Consider the following 20957-nt stretch of genomic DNA (forward strand, 5'->3'; position numbering starts at 1 on the left):
AACAGAAGTGTGACTTACCATTGTTCTAGGCATCCCTCAATCCAATCACAGTGACAACCAAGATTAAGCCCTACACACAGCACCCTCCATGTATACTAAGTGCCTATTTCCTTTTTCCCTTACAAGGCTTTTATTTCAAAAACAGAAATAGGAAACTTGTCCCTTTGCAATTTTAAACATAGTTATTTCCATTGCCTTTCTGAGCTGACACACTTGGAATTTTGCAGAAGAAATAAGAATATACGCCATTTGCTTGGTTTATTTAAAATTAATTTATTCTAATTAGGTATATATGATAGCAGAATGCATTTTGATTCATTGTATACAATTGGAACACAAAATCACATTTCTCTGTATGTGATGTAGCGTCGCACGATATGTGCAGTCGTACATGCAGTCATACATGTACCTAGGGTAAGGATGTCCATCTCATTCCATCTCATTCCACCATCTTTTCTGCCCCCATGCCCCCTCTCCTCTCTTCCCTTTGCCCAATCACAGTTCCTCCACTTTTCCCGTGCCCTGCCTCATTATGAATCAGCATCCACTTATCAGAGAGAACATTTGGCCTTTGGTTTCTTGGGATTGGCTTAGCATGATATTCTCTAACTCCATCCATTCACCTGCAAATGCCATACTTTTATTCTCTTTTAATGTGGAGTAATATTCCATTGTGTTTATATACCACAGTTTCTTTATCCATTCATCTATTGAATGGCATCTAGCTTGATTGCACAGTTTAGCTATTGTGAATTGAGCTGCTATAAACATTGATGTGGCTGTGTTACTATAGTATGCTGATTTTAAGTCCTTTGAGTATAGACCAAGAAGTGGGATAGCTGGGTCAAATGGTGGTTCCATTCCATTCCAGTATAGGAATCTCTATACTGCTTCCCAGATTGGTTATACCAATTGCAGTCCTACCAGCAATGTATGAGTGTGCCTTTAACCCCAGTCCTTACCAATACTTACTGTTGTTTGTATTCTTGATAACAGGCATTCTGACTGTGTGAGATGAAATCTTAGCTTTTATTTGCATTTCTCTAATTACTAGAGATGTTGAACATTTTCTCATATATTTGTTGATTGATTGTATATCTTCTTCTGAGAAGTGACTGTTCAGCTCCGTATTCCATTTATTGATTGGATTGTTTGTGGGTATTTTTTTGTTTTGTTTTGTTTTGGTGTTAAATTTTTTGAGTTCTTTATATATCCTGGAAATTAGTGCTCTATTTGACATGCGTGTAGCAAAAATATGGTCCCAAAATGTAGGCTCTCTCTTGAAATCATTGATTGTTTCTTTTGCTGAGAAGAAGCTTTTTAGTTTGAATCCATCCCATTTATTGATTCTTGATTTTATTTCTTGTGCTTTAGGAGTCTTGTTGAAGAAGTCAGGGCCTAATCCAATGTGATGAAGATTTGGGCCTACTTTTTTCTCTATTAGGCCCAGAGTCTCTGGTCTAATTCCTAAGTCCTTGATCCACTTTGAGTTGAGTTTTGTGCATGGTGAGAGATAAGGTTTAGTTTTATTTTGCTGCATATGGCTTTCCAGTTTTCCCAGCACCATTTGTTGAAGAGGCTGCCTTTTCTCCATTGTATGTTTTTGGCACCTTTGTCTTGTATGAGATAATTGTATATATGTGGGTTTGTCTCTGTGTCTTCTATGCTGTACCATTGGTCTATAAGTCTATTTTGGTGCCAATACCATGGTGTTTTTGTTATTATAGCTTGTAGGGTAGTTTCAGGTCTGATAATGTGATGCCTCCTGCTTCACTCTTCTTGCTAAGGATTGCTTTGGCTATTCTGGGTCTCTTATTTTTCCAAATGAATTTCATTACTGCTTTTTCTATTTCTATAAAGAAGTACATTGGGATTTTAACTGAAATCACATTGAATCTGTATAGCACTTTGGGTAATATGACCATTTTGACAAAATTAATTTTGCCTATCTAAGAGCATGTAAAATCTTTTCATCTTCTAAGGTCTTCTTCAATTTCTTTCTTTAGTGTTCTGTAGTGCACCATGATCAAGTGGTGTTCATTCTAGGGTTTCAAGGTTGGTTCAACATATGGAAATCAATAAATGTAATTCATCACACCAATACACTTAAAAGATAAGAATTATATGATTATATCAATGGATGCAGAGAAAGTATTTGACAAAATACAGCATCCTTTTATGTTCAAAACACTAGAAAAACTAGGGATAGTAGGAATATACCTCAACATTGTAAAAGCTATCTATCCTAAACCCAAGGCCAACATCATTCTAAATGGAGAAAAATTGGAAGCATTCCCTCTAAAAACTGGATCAAGACAGGGATGCCCTCTTTGACCACTTCTATTGAACTTAATCCTTGAAATTCTAGCCAGAGCAATTAGACAGACAAAAGAAATTAAAGGGATATGGATAGGAAAAGAACTCAAACTTATCACTATTTGCTGAAGTAGCAGGACATAAAACCAATACCCATAAATCAAATGTATTTCTATGTATCAGTTATGAATCTTCTGAAAGAGAAATTAGGAAAACTACCCCATTCGCATTAACCTCAAAAAATAAAATAAAATACTTGGGAAACATTTGCTTGTTTTAGGAATACATAGAGTGAAAAACTAACCCATGCTAAATTCCTTCATCTCAGTCAACTTCTTTGCACTTCTATCTTTCTGTGAAGTATCCACTTTTCCTACACATATTTCTATACAAAGACAGGAATGATTAATTGCTCAGGAATGGAGCTGTGCTATGGTTCCAATAAAAACACAATAATTTGAAGTTGTAATATACATATTATCTCTGCATGTTTCTATGTACATATTGTCTCTATATCAAAGGGACCTAAATTTCAAATTTGAGATCAGAAAATCTTTTGAGAAAATGTTTCTTTTTTGAAATAATTTAAATCATATTCATTTCAACCTTTCTGCACTAAATTCAGGAAAGTATAAAGAGAACAACTAAGAACAGAACAGGAAGGAAGAGCATGAGGAAAAGACTACAGTAAACAAAGACGAATGGGGGGAGAGAAACGGAGAGAGAAGGGAAAGCACATGGAAATAGTAGGAGACCTTCAATGATACGTAGAATTATAAGAGGTTATGAGGGGCAAGGGGGAGGGAAAAAAGGGAGAGAATTGAACAACAGCAGGGGAGGTAGAGAGGGAAGATGGGAGGGGAGGGGAGGGGAGGGGGGATAGTAGGGGATAGGAAAGGTAGCAGAATACAACAGTCACTAATATGGCATTATGTAAAAATGTGAATATGTAACAGATGTGATTCTGCAATCTGTATTTGGGGTGAAAATGGGAGTTCAAAACACAATTTGAGTCAAATGTATGAAAGATGATATATCATGAGCTATGTAATGCTTTAAATAATCAATAAAAAAAAGAAAAATATCTGACTTGAAATTTTGATAAATTTTGCCTTGATTATTTTATATCTTATTTAATATATGGCAATGAAGCTTTCAGTACACTTCAGTAGAAATTGTGGTGAATCAACATCTGAGTCTTTTGTCAATCTTATCCCAAATACCAAGCCCCTCCTTCTCTATTTTACTTTCAAAGGTAAAATCATTGTCAGAGTAAATGGATCATAAGAAGACATGTTTTATGTTACTTAAATAATATACCAAAATATACAAACATACATGTATATATGTAGGTAAATCAATGAAACACTCTCATAAAACATGCCTATATACATACATTTACATATACATACAGTACCACCAAATATGTCTACCATTCCAGGAATTGATATGTTGGTTAATATCTATATTTTTTACTAGCATCTTTTCTAATTAGTTATCTGCTTAGCTATATTCACATATATACATTTAGGAAACATGTAGTTTTTTAATATTCACAAACCTATCCAAACTCTATTTGCTCTTTAATTTTCTGTCTAGAAATTGACATTGAACGCTGTGTACGAGAATCAATCAACCTATTTTGTTGGACGCCTAAAAGTGCTACTTATAGACAGCATGCTCAACCTCCAAAACCAACTTCTGACAGCAGTGGAGTCAGAAGTTCACCATATTTTTCAGCTGAATGTGTAGAGCCTCCAAAAACAGATCTGGTATGTATTTGCAGATTGAAATTACAAATTCTAAAAGAAGATATATGCAAAAGTAATATATCCTGGTATTATTATTGCTCTTAATATTGTTATTTATATCCTTTTTAATGGAGTTATTTTCTAATATATGATTGCATTCACACAGATACTTCAAAAAAATCTCTATTTAGACATTACAGCTAAGAAACTTATTTTACACATTATTTCATATTTTATTTTCTATGCAATTACAGTATCTGTGTGTGCATCAAGTTTATGTGTAATAAGAGATACCAGATGCAAAGGAAGAATTGTTAATAGGAATTTATTTGTTGGTTGATAAAAGAGAAGATTTTGAAAAACTGTTTTTCAGGTTTTTATATATTGTCCTTCTTATAAAACACAATTTATAAATATGATGAATGTAGCTTTCAGTTATAATTATTCATATGTTCCAAATGTTCTATTACCACAATATATTATTGATTTCCATAAAATCGAATTTCAGTTACATATATTGTTTTATGATCCTTTAATATACTTAATAGAGTAGACTTTAACTTGTAAAATTTTATATTCTAATAATAAACATTTTCCAGTTTTTTTCAATTTATTTTTATTTTTATTGGTATACTATAATTATACATAATAGTGGGATTTATTATGGCATGTTTGTACATGTATGTACCATAATTTTATCAATCTCATTTCCTAGTACCTTCCCTTTCCCTCCCCTCCTTCCTTCACCTGATCTTCTTGCTCTAGTCTACTGAATCTCCTTTCTATTATTACTTTTATTTTAATTAGTATATAATAATTACATAGTCTGTGTCTATATAAATATACACACATACATATATATGTACATGTATATAAATATGCAGGAATCACTAGTGTGTTTGTATCTTGGTAGCACAATTTGGTAGATTTCATTCCTCAGCACTTTCCTATAACCTCCTGTCCTCCCTTTCTCTGGATCCCCTTCTTCTGTTTCTGGTCTTCTCTTTTCTTGAGATTGTCCCCTTTTTTTTTAATGCCTTCTCCTCCCTCTACCCCTGTAACATCCCTATATGAGTGAAAACATTTGACTCTTGACTTTCTGAGTCTGGCTTAAACATGATGTTTTCCAGTTTCATCTATTTATCCACAAATGACATAATTACATACTTTATAGCTGATTGACTCTCCATTGTATATGTAAACCATATTTTCTTTATTCATTCATCTCTTGTCAGGCACCTAGGCTAGTTCCATAATTTGGCTACTGTGAATGCTGCTGTTATAAACTTGGTATGCATGTATCTCTACAGTATGTTGATTTTGATTCTTGGGGACAATAGCTGAGCAATAAGGTGGTTCCATTCCTAGTTTGTTGAGGAATCTCCATACTGCTTTCGAAGTAGTTGTGCTGATTTGTAGTCCCACTAACAATATATACCTTTTACTCTACTTCCTTACCAGCAATTGTCATTATTTATGTTCTTGATGATTGTCATCCTAACTGGAGCAAGAATATCTGTTTTTATGCCAATACATGCTATTTTATTACTACAACTTTGTAGTAAAACTTGAGATAAGTGTTTTGATGCCTCTAATCTCACTCTTACTACTCAGGATTGTTTGGGCTATTCTGTCTTTTTTTTCTCCCATATGAATTCTTGAACATTTTTTCTAGTTCTGTTTATGAAAAATGTCATTGAAATTTTCATGGGGATTGCATTGAAACTATAGATTGCTTTTATAATATGGCCATTTTGACAATATTATATCTGTCTATCCAAGAATATGGAAATCCTTCCATCTTCCAAGGTCATCTTCAATTTCTTTCTTCAGTGTTCTATAATTGTCATTATAGAGGCCTTTTAGAATTATTTTATGGTGGGGGTGGCTATTGTGAATGGAATTGTTTTCCTGATTTCTTTCTCAGCAGATGCATCATTGGAATATAAAAAAGCTATTGATTTTCATATATTGATCTTTTGTCATTATACTTTGCTAAATTTGTTTGTCACTTATTAGAAGTGTTTTAGGGGGAGGGGTCATCTAAGTATAGTATCGTGTCATCAGCAAACAGATATTTTCAGTTCTTCTCCTATTTGTAATCCTTAAATTTCCTCTCTTGCCTGACTACTCTGACTAGAGTTTTAAGAATTATATTGAGTAGGAGTGGTAAGAGTGGACACTCTGGTCTTCTCCAGATTTTAGAGGAAAGCTTTAAGTTTTTCTCCATTCACTGTGATTTGGGTATGGGGTTTGTTATTTATAACCTTTATGATGTTAAGGTATCATTTCTTCCATCTCTAGCTTATTCAGTATTTTTTAAAATATGTATTTATGTATCTTTAGTTTTAGGTGGATACATTAGTTTGTTTTTATGTGGTGCCAAGGTTTGAACCCAGTGCCTCGTGCATGCTAGGTGTGCACTGTACCACTGAGCCACCACTCCAGCTATTCAGTATTTTTAACATAAATGGAAGCCAGATTTTGTTAAAGGATTTTCTGCATGTATTGAGATGATCATGTGATCTTTGCCCTTAATTCTATTTATGTCATGTATTCTATTTATCAATTTGTATATGTTCAACCAACCTTTTATTCCTGGGATGAATCCAGCTTGGTCATGATGTATAAGCTTCATAATGTATTTTTGAATATGTATAGCTACTATTTTATTAAGGATTTTTTGCATCTATATTCATCAGAGATCTTGGTCTATAGTTTACTTTCCTTGATGTATATTTATCTGGTTTTGCTATCAGGGTGATACTGGCTTTGTAGAACAAATTTGGGAGTGTTCTTGAATTTCTATTCATGAAATAATTTGAAGAGGCTATCTGGTTGTAGGCTTTTCATTGTTAGAAAGTTTATTATTATTGCTTCAGTCTCATTACATGATATTGGTTGTTTAGGTTTTCTGTATTCTCTTGGTTCACTTTGGGTGGGTAATATGTTTCTAGAAATTTGTGAATATCTTAGATTTCCCAATTTATTGGAATATATATTTTCAAAATAATCCCTAGTGATTTTCAGAAATACCTGTATTGATATCTCCTTTTTCATCTCTATTTTTGTTGATTTGGGTCTTCTTTCTCTTTTTGTTACTCTGGCTAAGGGTTTATCAATCTTTGTTGATTTCAAAAAGCCAACTCTGTTTCATTGATCCTTCTTTTTTTAATTCTCTAATTTCTGATTTTAGTATCCCTGTATCATACTGGTTTTGGAATTAGTATATCCCTGCTTTCATGGGCCTTAAGGTGTATCATTAGATTCTTTATGTGGGATCTCTCTCTCCCCGCCCCCACCCTTTTAGTGTACTTAGGCACTTATTACTATAAATTTCCTTCTTAGAAATGCCTTCATAGTGTCCCAGATATTCAGATATTTTTGGTATATTGTACCACTATTCTTTTTTTAAATTAATTTATTTATTCTAATTTGTTACACATGACAGCAAAATGCATTTTCAGTTTATAGACACAAATGGAGCACAGTTTTTCATTTCTCTGGTTGTACACAAAGTAGAGTCACACCATTCATGTCTTCCATACATGTACTTAGGGTAATGATTTCCTTCTCATTCTATCATCTTTCCTCTCCCGATGCCCCCTCCCTTCCCTTCCTTCCCTTTTGCCATATTAAAAGTTCCTCCATTCCTCCCAAGCTCCCCCCACCCCCATTATGGATCAGCCTTTACTTATCAGAGAAAACATTCAGCCTTTGGTTTTATGGGATTGGCTTACTTCACATAGCATGATATTTTCCATTTCCATCCATTTACCTGCAAATGCAATAATTTTATTCTCTTTTTTTTAATATTGAGTAATACTCTATTGTATATGTATATACTACAGTTTCTTATACATATATTTTCAAAATAGGTTGGTTCCATAGTTTAGCTATTGTGAATTAAGCTGCAGTAAATATTGATGTGGCTGCGTCACTGTAGTATGGTGATTTTAAATCCTTTGGGTATAAACTGAGGAGCGGGATAGCTCTGTCAAATGATCATTCCATTCCAAGTTTTTTAAGGAATCTCCTTACTGCTTTCCATATTGGTTGCACCAATTTGTAGTCCCACCTGCAATTTATGAGTGTGCCTTTTCCCCCACATCATCACCATCACTTAATGTTGCTTGTATTCTTGATAACTGCCATTCTGACTGGAGTGAGATGAAATTTTAGAGTAGTTTTGATCTGTATTCTCTATTGCTAGAGATGTTGAACATTTTTTTATGTATTTGTTGATTGATCGTATATCTTCTTCTGAGAAGTATCTGTTCGGTTCCTTAGCCTGTTTATTGATTGAGTTATTTCTTTTTTTTTTTTTTTTAGTGTTTTTTGAGTTCTTTATATATCCTGGAGATTATTACTCTATTCGATGTGCATGTGGTAAAAATTTGTCCCCGTTCTGTAGGCTTTCTATTCACCTCATTGATTATTTGTTTTGCTGAGAAGAAGTTTTTCACCTTGAAACCATCTCATTTATTGATTCTTGTTTAAAAAAAGGGGGGGGGGCTAATTCAACATGATAAAGATTTGAGCCTATTTTTTCCTCTATTAGGCCCAGAGTCTCTGGTCTATTTCCTAAGTCCTTGATCCACTTTGAGTTGAGTTTTGTGTATGGTGAGATATAGGGTTTAGTGTTTAGTTATCTTTTGCTACCTATGGCTTTCCAGTTTTCTTAGCACCATTTGTTGAAGAGGCTGTCTTTTCTCCATTGTATGGTTTTTGGCACCTTTGTCTAGTATGAGATAACTGTATTTATGTGGTTTTGTCTCTGTGTCTTCTATATTGTATCATTGGTCTACAAGTCTATTTGGTACCAATACTATGCCATTTTTGTTTACTTTTGCTCTGTAGTATAGTTTAAGCTCTAGTATTGTGTATCACTATTCTTGATTGATTTAGGAATTTTTTTATTTCTCATTTCTCCTATGATCCACTTCTTTCAAAAGAGTATTATTATTCAATTTCCACTTGTTTATATAGTTTCTATGATTTTTCTTGCTCTCGATTTCTAATTTTATTCCATATGACTTGATAAGATGCAAAGGATTTTATCAGTTTTTTTGAATTTGCTAAGACTTACTTAGTGACCTAAAACATGGTCTGTTTGGGAAATGGTTCTATGAGCTTCTGGGAAGAAAATGAATTTGACTGTTGTTGGATGAAATCTTCTATAGATGTCTATTAAATTCATTTGATTTATAGTAATATTTAGGTCAGAAGCATCTTTATTGGTTTTATGTCTGTATGATCTGTCTATTTGTGAGAGGTGGGTGTTGCAAACACCCATATTGGTGTTATTCTGAGACTTAACCTGAAGAACTGTGTGTTTTATGTATTTACATATACCAACATTTTGGGCATATATTATGTAATGTAATTACAGCTTATTGTGGTATTGTTCCCTTTACTACTCTGTAGTAACCTTCCTTATCTCTTCTGATTAATTTTTGCTTGAAATCTTGTTGTTGTTCAGCATGAGAATAGCTACTCCTGCTTATTTTTATACTCCATTTGAATGAAATAGATATTCACTCCCTATGCCAGCAAAAGATAACTAAACATAACTAAACACTAAACCCTATATCTCACCATACACAAAATTTTCAATTTTGCTATTTCAGTCTATTGGATGTCTTTACCTTAAGGTGAGTTGTAAAAAGCATGTAATGGAGTCTTGTTTGTTGTTGTTGTTGTTTAATTCACTTTGCCAATCTATGTCTTTTAATTGGAGATTTGAGACTCTTTACATTTAGAGTTATGAAAAGATGTTTATTATTTCCTATCTTTTGGCTTGTTTCATTATTAATTTGGTTTTAATTTTTATTTATTTAACTCCTCTTCTAGTGAGCTTCATCTATTTGGGAGCTCTGAGATTTGTTTTTGAATTTTTCTCTGTGTGATATTCCTTGAGGTATTTTCTGTAGTGTTAACTTAGTGGTCATATATTCTTTTAATTTATCCTTCTCTTGGAAAGCTATTATTTCTTCTTTAATTCAGAAAGATAGCTTTTGGTTGATAATTGTTTTTGTTCAGAGCTTCAGTTATCTCATTTCAAGCTTTCTTGAATTTCAGAGTATGATCTGAGAACTCACAAGTTGTCTTATTATTTTAGCTCTAAATGTTACCTGATGCTGTTCATCTTGTAGTTTTTATTGTATGAGTATTCTTATTCTTTGTTAGTCATTTTGATTATCATGTGTCTTAGAGAGTTTTTTTGTTTTGTTTTGTTTCATTTCATTTTTATTTAGTCAATTTCAGGGTCTGTATGCAACCTGTATACAGACTTAGAAAATTTTCAGCTATTCTTATTATAAAAGGTTCTAAATGCCATTGTCCTATATATGTATGCCGTCTTTAATCCCAGTGACTTAAGTTTGGTCTCTCAGTGTTGTCTCAGAGTTCTTGTGTATTCTGATCATTGTCCTTTTTTTTTTCCTCATTCTTCTTTATTTCTTACCAACTGTTCAAGTTCATATATCCTGTCTTTGAGTCCTGAAGTTCAGTTTTCTATACAATCTAATCTGTTAATTATCCTTTCATCGGAATTTTTTATTGAATTTATTGTCTTTTATTTATCAACCTTTTGCAGTCTTTCCTGGAAGTTTTATCCCCTTTAATATCTGTGACTTCCTTTGTGGAAGATTATAAATTTGGGAGAGAGACTTGTTTACCTGTTGCTTCATGTTTTCAGAACTCTTATACTTGTACATCTGTTGAGATGGATTACACTTTCTTTTTTATGAGGCGGTCCTTTTGTGTAGTTATCTCTTTTTTAAAAGTGCTGTGTTGTTGGTATATTAATTAGAGGAAAAACTGAGGTAGGAAGGTAAAAATTGTTTAAAATATTCAAAGCATATACAAAGGAAAAGCAGAGAGGTAGCCAGTGACAGTTATAAATAAAGAGGAGATAACATTAAAAAAAGAGATTAAGAGAATTTAGCTATTAGAAGGAGAAGAAAGGAGAAAACATAAAAAGGGAAAGGAAAACAAACAATACTCAAACAAAATTAAACAACCCAACCCTCCAAAGACAAAACAAAACAACAAATGGGTTAAAATATCTATATCTATATAGTTTTAGATATATCTCCATTAGCCAGTCTGCGTGGCAGGAATGAACACACACACACACACACAGACAGACACACTAAATAAATAAATAAATAAGATTAAAAGAAAAATATCTAATTAAAAAATGAAGGAATTGTCTTCCCTGTAGCAAAACTGTCAGCAGGGATGGATATTCACTCCCTATGCCAGATTGCTCTCCTTTCTGTTTCTTTTTTGACTTTGTTTCCCTTAGAGAGAGCAAGGGCTGGCAGCAGTTAAATCCATCCTCTTTGTGTTGTTCACCAAGCTTTGTGCAAGAGTGGCCTAGAAACAAAGCTGGTTGTAATAGCTTTCAGCGTCCCTTCTTACCAGTTTATGGTATTGTATAATCAGAAGTACTGACCATTGGAGTTTTATCCAAGCAGACTAGATCAATGCACTCTTAGGGCAAGGCTGGTGCAGAGTAAATGGGAAGTTCCAGCAGTTGGGGTTTAGCTTTAATCAGACCTTTGGAACTTTGTTAGGTGGTATATGCTCCAGAGAGGTTAGATCAACCCACCCTAGGGCAAAGCAGATGCTGATCTCTGGTGGGCATCTGAATGTCAGGAGCCTCCCAAGAACTCCACTCCTATGGCAGAATAACTAACACTTTATGTTCTTGCTCATGCCGCTGCCCTTGAGTGTGCTCTTCCCCAGATTGGCCTTCAAGAACAATCATGCCTACCTGTTCAGCTTTTGGATCCTCATTGACTGGTCCTGTGAGCCACCAGGACCCAAAGCAAAAGCAAGTCACACTCCCCTCTATTCCCTAACCTGAATCAGTCTGTACACAATCTTCTGTGTGCCCACTTCATTTGTGTCCCATCAGTCAGACTCTAGGCCATACATCAGGGACTTGCTGGGACAGCATGACAACACCTGCTATGATTTTTCATGGTCCCACAGCAGCAAGCACTCATCCAACATGGCCACTTCAAGGTGCCTCCCCTTCTCAGCTCTCTATTAGCCAGCCTAGAAATGGAGCACTTATCAAACACCACTTCACTGCACAGTCTCTGGTTCAGCTAAGTTCAGACTGTTTCTCTGTTCCATAGGTTCTCATGTGCTACATTTGGTCACTCTATTTCTTTTTCTCCCTGTGTTACCTTTCCACTGGCACCAAAGGCCTGGCTCCAATATGCTCTTTCTTGTCCTCTCTTCAGAGCACCTGAATTTCTGTTTCTCTACAATTATCTTACTATCCAATATGGAATTTCAGTGAATTGTCCTTGTCACCTACCTCACTAACAAGCAGGACTTCTGCTGCTTAAATCCCAAGCCACAGAGCCTCTAATCCTCCATTTTTCCTTCCTTCCAATTTTATTTAATGTATGTTAATCAATAGATTTTATTTTAATTTTTTTCTAATTAGGTGTTTTGCAATAATTCATACTTTTTACCTCTTTATATTCTGATTTTTCATGTTTTTTAATGTGTGAATACATCCATGTTTTCACATTTTTTATCACAAATTATATTTGTTAAATACACTTATTAATATGGCTCAGTTCTTCATTTAATACAAAGAAATTTTAGCTGTTACGATCTCTTCTTCCAGAAATCTGGATGATAAAGAGGAAAACACTTCCATGAATACATAGAAGTAAGATTACAATAAATTTCAAAACAAAACTTACTGAGAAATAAGAATAAGAACCTAGTAAATAAACATTTGCATTGTAGTTTTCCAAAAGCAGAATAGGCCTCTCCAGGAGAAATAAGTTTTGAAACACTAGTAAGATTCCATCAGAAGATATTATTACCATGTAGTTGATTTTGGTGTGAAAACTCACTTGTCAGCTAAGGGTTATTCTAGATGACCTATATGATAGCTTGAAACTTGGAAATGCAGCAGTTTTAAATAAGAGCTTACAGTTTTCAAATTGAAAATTGTACCCCTTTATTACAGAATAACATAAGTTAGAAAGCCATTGGCATTATTTTTTAAGGAATTATGATGGCATATGATGAGGGGGAGAAGAATAAGCATAAAAATTTAAATGAAATTGGGAGTTTGAGATTTTGAGTAAAAGTACAAGAGAATTAATAACTACTGAATAATTTGGTGTCTACCAGAAAATACACTTGATTAATGTAGATAGTCACTTAATCCTCACACAAACCACTAGAGAAAGTACGATAATTCCTATTTTCTAATAGCATGAAATTAAGCCCAGAAAAGGATTAATAGTTTACATAGCTAGTTAATAGTAATACCAAAATTGAACCTCAAGTCTTTATAACATCACAGGTCCTCTTTTTAAATTAAAATATAATTATATATACCATAAATTTCACCCCATAGTGTGTGCAATTTACAGTGATTTTTTACTACATTCATAAGGTTGTATTACTGTCACCACTAATTCCATATTATTTTTATTGCTTTAAGAGTTGCTGCATATCTATTAGCAATCGTTTCCTACCTCCCTTCAACTTCTTGCAAACTCTGATCTATGTCTCTATCAATTTATCTATACATTTCATATAAATAGAATCATACAGTATGTGGCCTTTTGTAATTGCCTTCTTTCATTTAGCATGTTTTCAAAATTCATCCATGTTGGGACAGAGGTGTAGCTCAGTGGTAGAGGCCTTCCTTGTTTAGCATGTTCTAGGTCCTGGGTTCAATCCCAGCACCACCAAAAAAAACAGAACAAGAACCAATATTTATCTAGGTTGCATCATGTTATCAATACTTTATTCCTTATTATGTCTGAATTAATATCCATTTTATAGATATACCATATATCTGTTTTCATCAATTCATCAATTAATGCACATTTAGCTTATTTCTATTTGGGGGTTCTTATGAATAAAGCTGCTAACAATATTCCACGTACAAGTATTTGAGTACTTACTTTTAGCATACTCACAAATGGATTCTCTGAATTGTGTAATTCTGTGTTTAACTTTTTGAGGAACTGCAAAATGGTTTTACAAAAAAGTTGTATTATTTTACATTGCCCTCAGCAACTTATGAAAATTCCAGTTGGTCTGCTTTCTATCTAATACTTGTTGTCAGTTTTTTTTTTTTAATTAAAGCTCACCTACTAGATTTGAAGTGGTATCTTATTGTAATTTTAGTTAGCATTTCTCCCGTGATATTTCAAATCTTCTCATTTGTTTATTGATAATTTCTTCAACTTTGAAGAAATGTTTATTCAAATTATTTGTTCTTTTAAAAATTCAGTTGTCTTTTCGTTGTTGAGAGCTGTGTGAGTTTTTATATGTTCTCAATATAAGTGACTTATCAGAGATATACATGAACATATACTCATGTATATTTTCCCATTCTGCATTATCTTTTTACTTTTTTGATAATGCCTTTCAAATAAAACAGCTTTTAATTTTTCTGATATTTAATTTCTAACTTGCTCCTCTCTTATAACTTTAAGATTTTTATTTGCCCTTTTGAAAATTTGGTTATTCAGTATCCAGATGTAGATTTTTTTTTAGTTTATCCTACTTGGAGTTAATTGAACTTTATGGATGTGTAGATTGTTTTTCATTAAATTTTGGAACTTTTTACTATCTATATATCAATATGGGTGATATTCTCCCAAAGGTTGCTTAGGCTGTATATATTAATATATTTTTGTTCTTTTTCTTTTCTTTCGTTTTCCCTACCCCCACCTTCACAGAGGTTCTTAGGCTGACCTTGAACATAAGATCCTCTGGTTTTAGCCACCCAGGTTTCTGGTATAACAGGCAAGAACTACTGTGCCCAGGTTATTCATTCTTTTTCTTCTCTGGAATTCAGTGGAGCTGTTTTCTTACTCACTGATCTTACCTCTGCCACATCATATCTTATGTTGAACCCTTACTTTCAGTCATTGTACTTTTTTAGCACTAGAATTTCTTTTTCTTTTTTTTTTAATTTTTTTAAAAAATTTTTTTATTGATTATTTAAAGCATTACATAGCTCATGATATATCATCTTTCATACATTTGACTCAAATTGTGTTTTGAACTCCCATTTTCACCCCAAATACAGATTGCAGAATCACATCTGTTACATATTCACATTTTTACATAATGCCATATTAGTGACTGTTGTATTCTGCTACCTTTCCTATCCCCTACTATCCCCCCTCCCCTCCCCTCCCCTTCCATCTTCCCTCTCTACCTCCCCTGCTGTTGTTCAATTCTCTCCCTTTTTTTCCCTCCCCCTTGCCCCTCATAACCTCTTATAATTCTATGTATCATTGAAGGTCTCCTACTATTTCCATGTGCTTTCCCTTCTCTCTCCGTTTCTCTCCCCCCATTCGTCTTTGTTTACTGTAGTCTTTTCCTCATGCTCTTCCTTCCTGTTCTGTTCTTTATATCAAAGCAGACATTTGGCATTTGTTTTTTAGGGCTTGGCTAGCTTCGCTAGAATTTCTACTTTGTTCTTTGTATAAAAAGTTTCTCTTTCTTTAATGTAATTCTGTATTTAATGAGACATTCCTCTTTAGACATACTTTCTCTAAGTTCTTTAAACAGTTTTCTTTTGTTCTTTAAAACATTTGATTTAAAATCTTTGCCTAGTTAATACAGCATTCAACTTATTTTTTGAAAATTGAAATTTTTTAACAATTTTTTTCTACTAAGGACTTAACCCTTTTAATTTTAACTTTAATTTTAATTTTAATTTTTTTATTGGTTGTTCACAACATTACAAAGCTCTTGACATATCATATTTCATACATTAGAATCAAGTGGGTTATGAACTCCCATTTTTACCCCAAATACAGATTGCAGAATCACATCGGTTACACATCACATTTTTACATACTGCCATATTAGTGACTGTTGTATTCTGCTACCTTTCCTATCCTCTACTATCCCCCCTCCCCTCCCCTCCCATCTTCTCTCTCTACCCCATCTACTGTAATTCATTTCCCTCCATGTTTGTTATCCCATTCCCCTCATAACCTCTTATATGTAATTTTGTATAACAATGAGGGTCTCCCTCCATTTCCATGTGATTTCCCTTTTTTTCTCCCTTTCCCTCCCACCTCATGTCTCTGTTTAATGTTAATCTTTTCTTCCTGCTCTTCCTCCCTGTTCTGTTCTTAGTTGCTCTCATTATATCAAAGAAGACATTTGGTATTTGTTTTTTAGGGATTGGCTAGCTTCACTAAGCATAATCTGCTCTAGTGCCATCCATTTCCCTGCAAATTCCATGATTTTGTCATTTTTAAGTGCTGCGTAATACTCCATGGTGTATAAATGCCACATTTTTTTTATCCATTCATCTATTTAAGGGCATCTGGGTTGATTCCACAGTCTAGCAATTGTGAATTGTGCTGCTATGAACATCGATGTGGCAGTATCCCTGTAGTGTGCTCTTTAATTTTAATTTTGAGACAAGATCTCACTAAGTTGCTGAGGCTGGCATCAAACTTGCAATCCTTCTGTCTCAGCCTCTGGAGTTGCTAGGATTACAGGTGTGAATCACTATACCCAGCTAAAAATTGAATATTTTAAATAAATATAATATTATACTTCTGGAAATGAGATTTTCTGCTCATTTCTAAAAATTGAGCATTTGGAGTTAATTGCTCATTTTGGGGGGGGGGGATGATGATTTTTATTGTTGATAACATTGTTTGGTGAATTTTCTGAATTCTGTGTAGTCTATATTCTTTGTCAAGTGTGTCCATTTTAGCTTAATGGTCAAATAATGATTAGATACAGATTTCCTTACTTGTCTCTATATAGTAAGTGGTCCAGATACTGCCAGGGCTCTAAGTGTATATTGGGACACATCTTCAATACTCAGGCAGCAATTCTGTCTTAGCCTTCACATTCTGCTTGCTCATAGCCTGTTGATCAATCCATGAGAACTTAAAGCTTTTCAGCTCTGCATGTGTGCCCAGTTCTACATCTGTATGGTTGACCACCTAGATTTACATGAATATATCAGAACTTGCATTTTTTGTTTGTTTGATTGTTTTGGTATGCCCTTTAGTCCCTTTCATCACTGTTTAATAATTTTCATTGTAGAGATCTTTTACCTCTCTGGTCAGATTTATTCCGTGGTGGTGGTGGTGGTGGTGGTGGTGGTTTTAATCTTTTAGAAATATATTGCTTGCTTAATTTGTTTTTCAGTTGGTATTTAACAGTGTCCTTTTTAAAATTTTGTTTTCATATCCTTCAACTTTACAGAATTAGTTTTATTAATTCTATGATAAACACTCTATGAAAATAATGAATTTCCCATATTTTTATATATTGATAAAGAGTGTCATTCTTAGAATTTAATTTTATCAAATTCTTATTGTGTATTTATTGGAATATTTTTTCCTCTTTTAATTGGTAATATGTTACATTATTAAAACTTCTTATTGGTTCTTACATTCCTAAGATTCACTCTTGGTCACTTCAAAAAAAAAGAAAGAATGCATACTACATTTAGTTTGCCAGCATTTTATTTTTTTGTTTATACATCTATATTCATAGATAAATCTATAGTTTTCATTTCTTTTGTTTCTTTAATTCTTAATATTATATTTATTTCTCCAATTGTCTGTTTTCCTTTTTTTAATTTTTTTTTAGTTGTTGATGAACCTTTATTTTATTCATTTATTTAAATGTGATGCTGAGAATTGAACCCAGTGCCTCACACGTTATGCAAGAGCTCTACCACTGAGCCACAACCCCAGCCCCCATTGTCTGTTTTCTAATCAGAGTATAGTCTAGTAATAGCCTATTTCTTATAGATTGTGAAAAACATATTTATAAAGCCATCTGACCAAAGAGTCTTTTCATTAGGGAGGCATTTGATCATTCATACTGTTTTGGTAAGTTCATCTTATTCGAAAAAATATTTCTACTTAATTCATGTGATTTTTTTTCTCAAAATTTGTTTTTTTTTTTTACATTTTTGTATTGGTTGTTCACAACATTACAAAGCTCTTGACATATTATATTTCATACATTAGATTGAAGTGGGTTATGAACTCCCAATTTTACCCCAAATGCAGATTGCAGAATCACGTCAGTTACACATCCACAATTTTACATAATGCACTAATAGTAATTGTTGTATTCTGCTACCTTTCCTATCCCCTACTATCCCCCCTCCCCTCCCCTCCCATCTTCTCTCTCTACCCCATCTACTGTAATTCATTTCTCTCTTTGTTTATTTTCCCATTCCCCTCACAACCTCTTATATGTAATTTTGTTTAGCAATGAGTGTCTCCCTTCATTTCCATGCAATTTCCCTTTTCTCTCCATTTCCCTCCCATCTCAAGTCTCTGTTTAATGTTACTCTTTTCTTCCTACTCTTCCTCCCTGCTCTGTTCATACTTGCTCTCATTATATCAAAGAAGACATTTGGTATCTGTTTTTTAGGGTTTGGCTAGCTTCACTAAGCATAATCTGCTCTAATGCCATCCATTTCCCTGAAAATTCTATGAGTTTGTCATTTTTTATTGCTGCATAGTACTCCATTGTGTATAGATGCCACATTTTTTTTATCCATTCATCTATTGAAGGGCATCTGGGTTGGTTCCACAGTCTAGCTATTGTGAATTGTGCTGCTATGAACATCGATGTGGCAGTGTCCCTGTAGCATGCTCTTTTAAGGTCTTCAGGGAATAGTCCGAGAAGGGCAATAGCCGGGTCAAATGGTGGTTCCATTCCCAGCTTTCCCAGGAATCTCCAAACTGCTTTCCAAATTGGCCGCACCAATTTGCAGTCCCACCAGCAATGTACAAGTGTACCCTTTTCTCCACATCCTCGCCAGCACTTGTTGTTGTTTGAATTCATAGTGGCTGCCAATCTTACTGGAGTGAGATGGTATCTTAGGGTGGTTTTGATTTGCATTTCTCTGACTGCTAGAGATGGAGAGCATTTTTTCATGTACTTGTTGATTGATTGTATATCCTCCTCTGAGAAGTGTCTGTTCAGGTCCTTGGCCCATTTGTTGATTGGGTTATTTGTTATCTTATTGTCTAATTTTTTGAGTTCTTTGTATACTCTGGATATTAGGGCTCTATCTGAAGTGTGAGGCGTAAAAATTAGTTCCCAGGATGTAGGCTCCCTATTTACCTCTCTTATTGTTTCTTTTGCTGAAAAAAAACTTTTAAGTTTAATTAAGTCCCATTTGTTGATTCTAGTTGTTAACTCTTGTGCTATGGGTGTCCTATTAAGGAATTTGGAGCCCGACCCCACAATCTGTAGATCGGAGCCAACTTTATCTTCTATCAGACGCAGAGTTTCTGATTTGATATCAAGCTCCTTGATCCATTTTGAGTTAACTTTTGTGCATGGCAAGAGAAAGGGATTCAGTTTCATTTTGTTGCATATGGATTTCCAGTTTTCCCAACACCATTTGTTGAAGATGCTATCCTTCCTCCATTGCATGCTTATAGCCCCTTTATCAAATATAAGATAGTTGTAACTTTGTGGGTTAGTCTCTGTGTCCTCTATTTTATACCATTGGTCCACCCGCCTGTTTTGGTACCAGTACCATGCTGTTTTTGTCACTATTGCTCTGTAATATAGTTTGAAATCTGGTATCGCTATACCGCCTGATTCACTCTTTCTGCTTAGAATTGCTTTTGCTATTCTGGGTCTTTTATTTTTCCATATGAATTTCATGATTGCTTTATCTATTTCTACAAGAAATGCCGTTGGGATTTTGATTGGCATTGCATTAAATCTATAGAGAACTTTTGGTAATATCGCCATTTTGATGATGTTAGTTCTGCCTATCCATGAACAGGGTATATTTTTCCATCTTCTAAGATCTTCTTCTACTTCTCTCTTTAGGGTTCTGTAGTTTTCATTGTATAAATCTTTCACCTCTTTTGTTAGGTTGATTCCCAAGTATCTTATTTTTTTTGAGGATATTGTGAATGGAGTGTTTTTCCTCATTTCCATTTCAGAAGTTTTGTTGCTGATATACAGAAATGCCTTTGATTTATGCGTGTTGATTTTATATCCTGCCACTTTGCTGAATTCATTTATTAGTTCTAGTAGTTTCTTTGTAGACCCTTTTGGGTCTTCTAGGTATAGAATCATGTCATCTGCAAATAGTGATAATTTAAGTTCTTCTTTTCCAATTTTTATGCCTTTAATTTCTTTCGTCTGTCTAATTGCTCTGGCCAGTGTTTCGAGAACTATATTGAATAGAAGTGGAGATAGAGGGCATCCCTGTCTTGTTCCGGATTTTAGAGGGAATGCCTTCAACTTTTGTCCATTCAGAATGATGCTAGCCTGAGGCTTAGCATAGATAGCTTTTACAATGTCAAGGTAAGTTCCTGTTATCCCTAGTTTTTCTAATGTTTTGAACATAAAGGCATGCTGTACTTTGTCGAATGCTTTCTCTGCATCTATCGAGATAATCATATGGTTCTTATCTTTAAGTCTATTGATGTGGTGAATAACATTTATTGATTTCCGTATGTTGAACCATCCTTGCATCCCAGGGATGAATCCTACTTGATCATGGTGCACTATTTTTTTGATGTGTTTTTGTATTCGATTCGCCAGAATTTTATTAAGGATTTTTGCATCTAGGTTCATTAGAGATATTGGTCTGTAGTTTTCTTTCTTTGAGGTGTCTTTGTCTGGTTTCGGGATCAGGGTGATGTTGGCCTCATAGAATGAATTTGGAAGAGCTCCCTCTTTTTCTATTTCCTGAAATAACTTGAAAAGTATTGGTATTAATTCTTCTTTAAAGGTTTTGTAAAACTCCGCTGTATACCCATCCGGTCCTGGGCTTTTCTTGGTTGGTAGTCTTTTGATGGCTTCTTCAATTTCATCTATTGATATTAGTCTGTTCAGATTGTCTATATC

General features: G+C 34.0%; 1 protein-coding gene across 3 annotated transcripts in view; it reads left to right on the top strand.

Moving 5' to 3' along the window:
- TBCK (TBC1 domain containing kinase) overlaps positions 1-20957 on the top strand; it is a 231332-nt gene that overhangs the window by 134165 nt on the left and 76210 nt on the right. For all 3 annotated transcript variants that reach the window (XM_081303185.1, XM_081303183.1, XM_081303184.1), the window contains exon 23: positions 3916-4088. In XM_081303185.1, coding sequence (XP_081159311.1) covers positions 3916-4088 — 173 coding nt within the window. The remainder of the gene's footprint in view (positions 1-3915; positions 4089-20957) is intronic.

The sequence above is a fragment of the Spermophilus citellus genome, assembly GCF_964194105.1.
Source record: "Spermophilus citellus genome assembly, chromosome: 8".
In the NCBI taxonomy this organism is placed as follows: domain Eukaryota; kingdom Metazoa; phylum Chordata; class Mammalia; order Rodentia; family Sciuridae; genus Spermophilus; species Spermophilus citellus.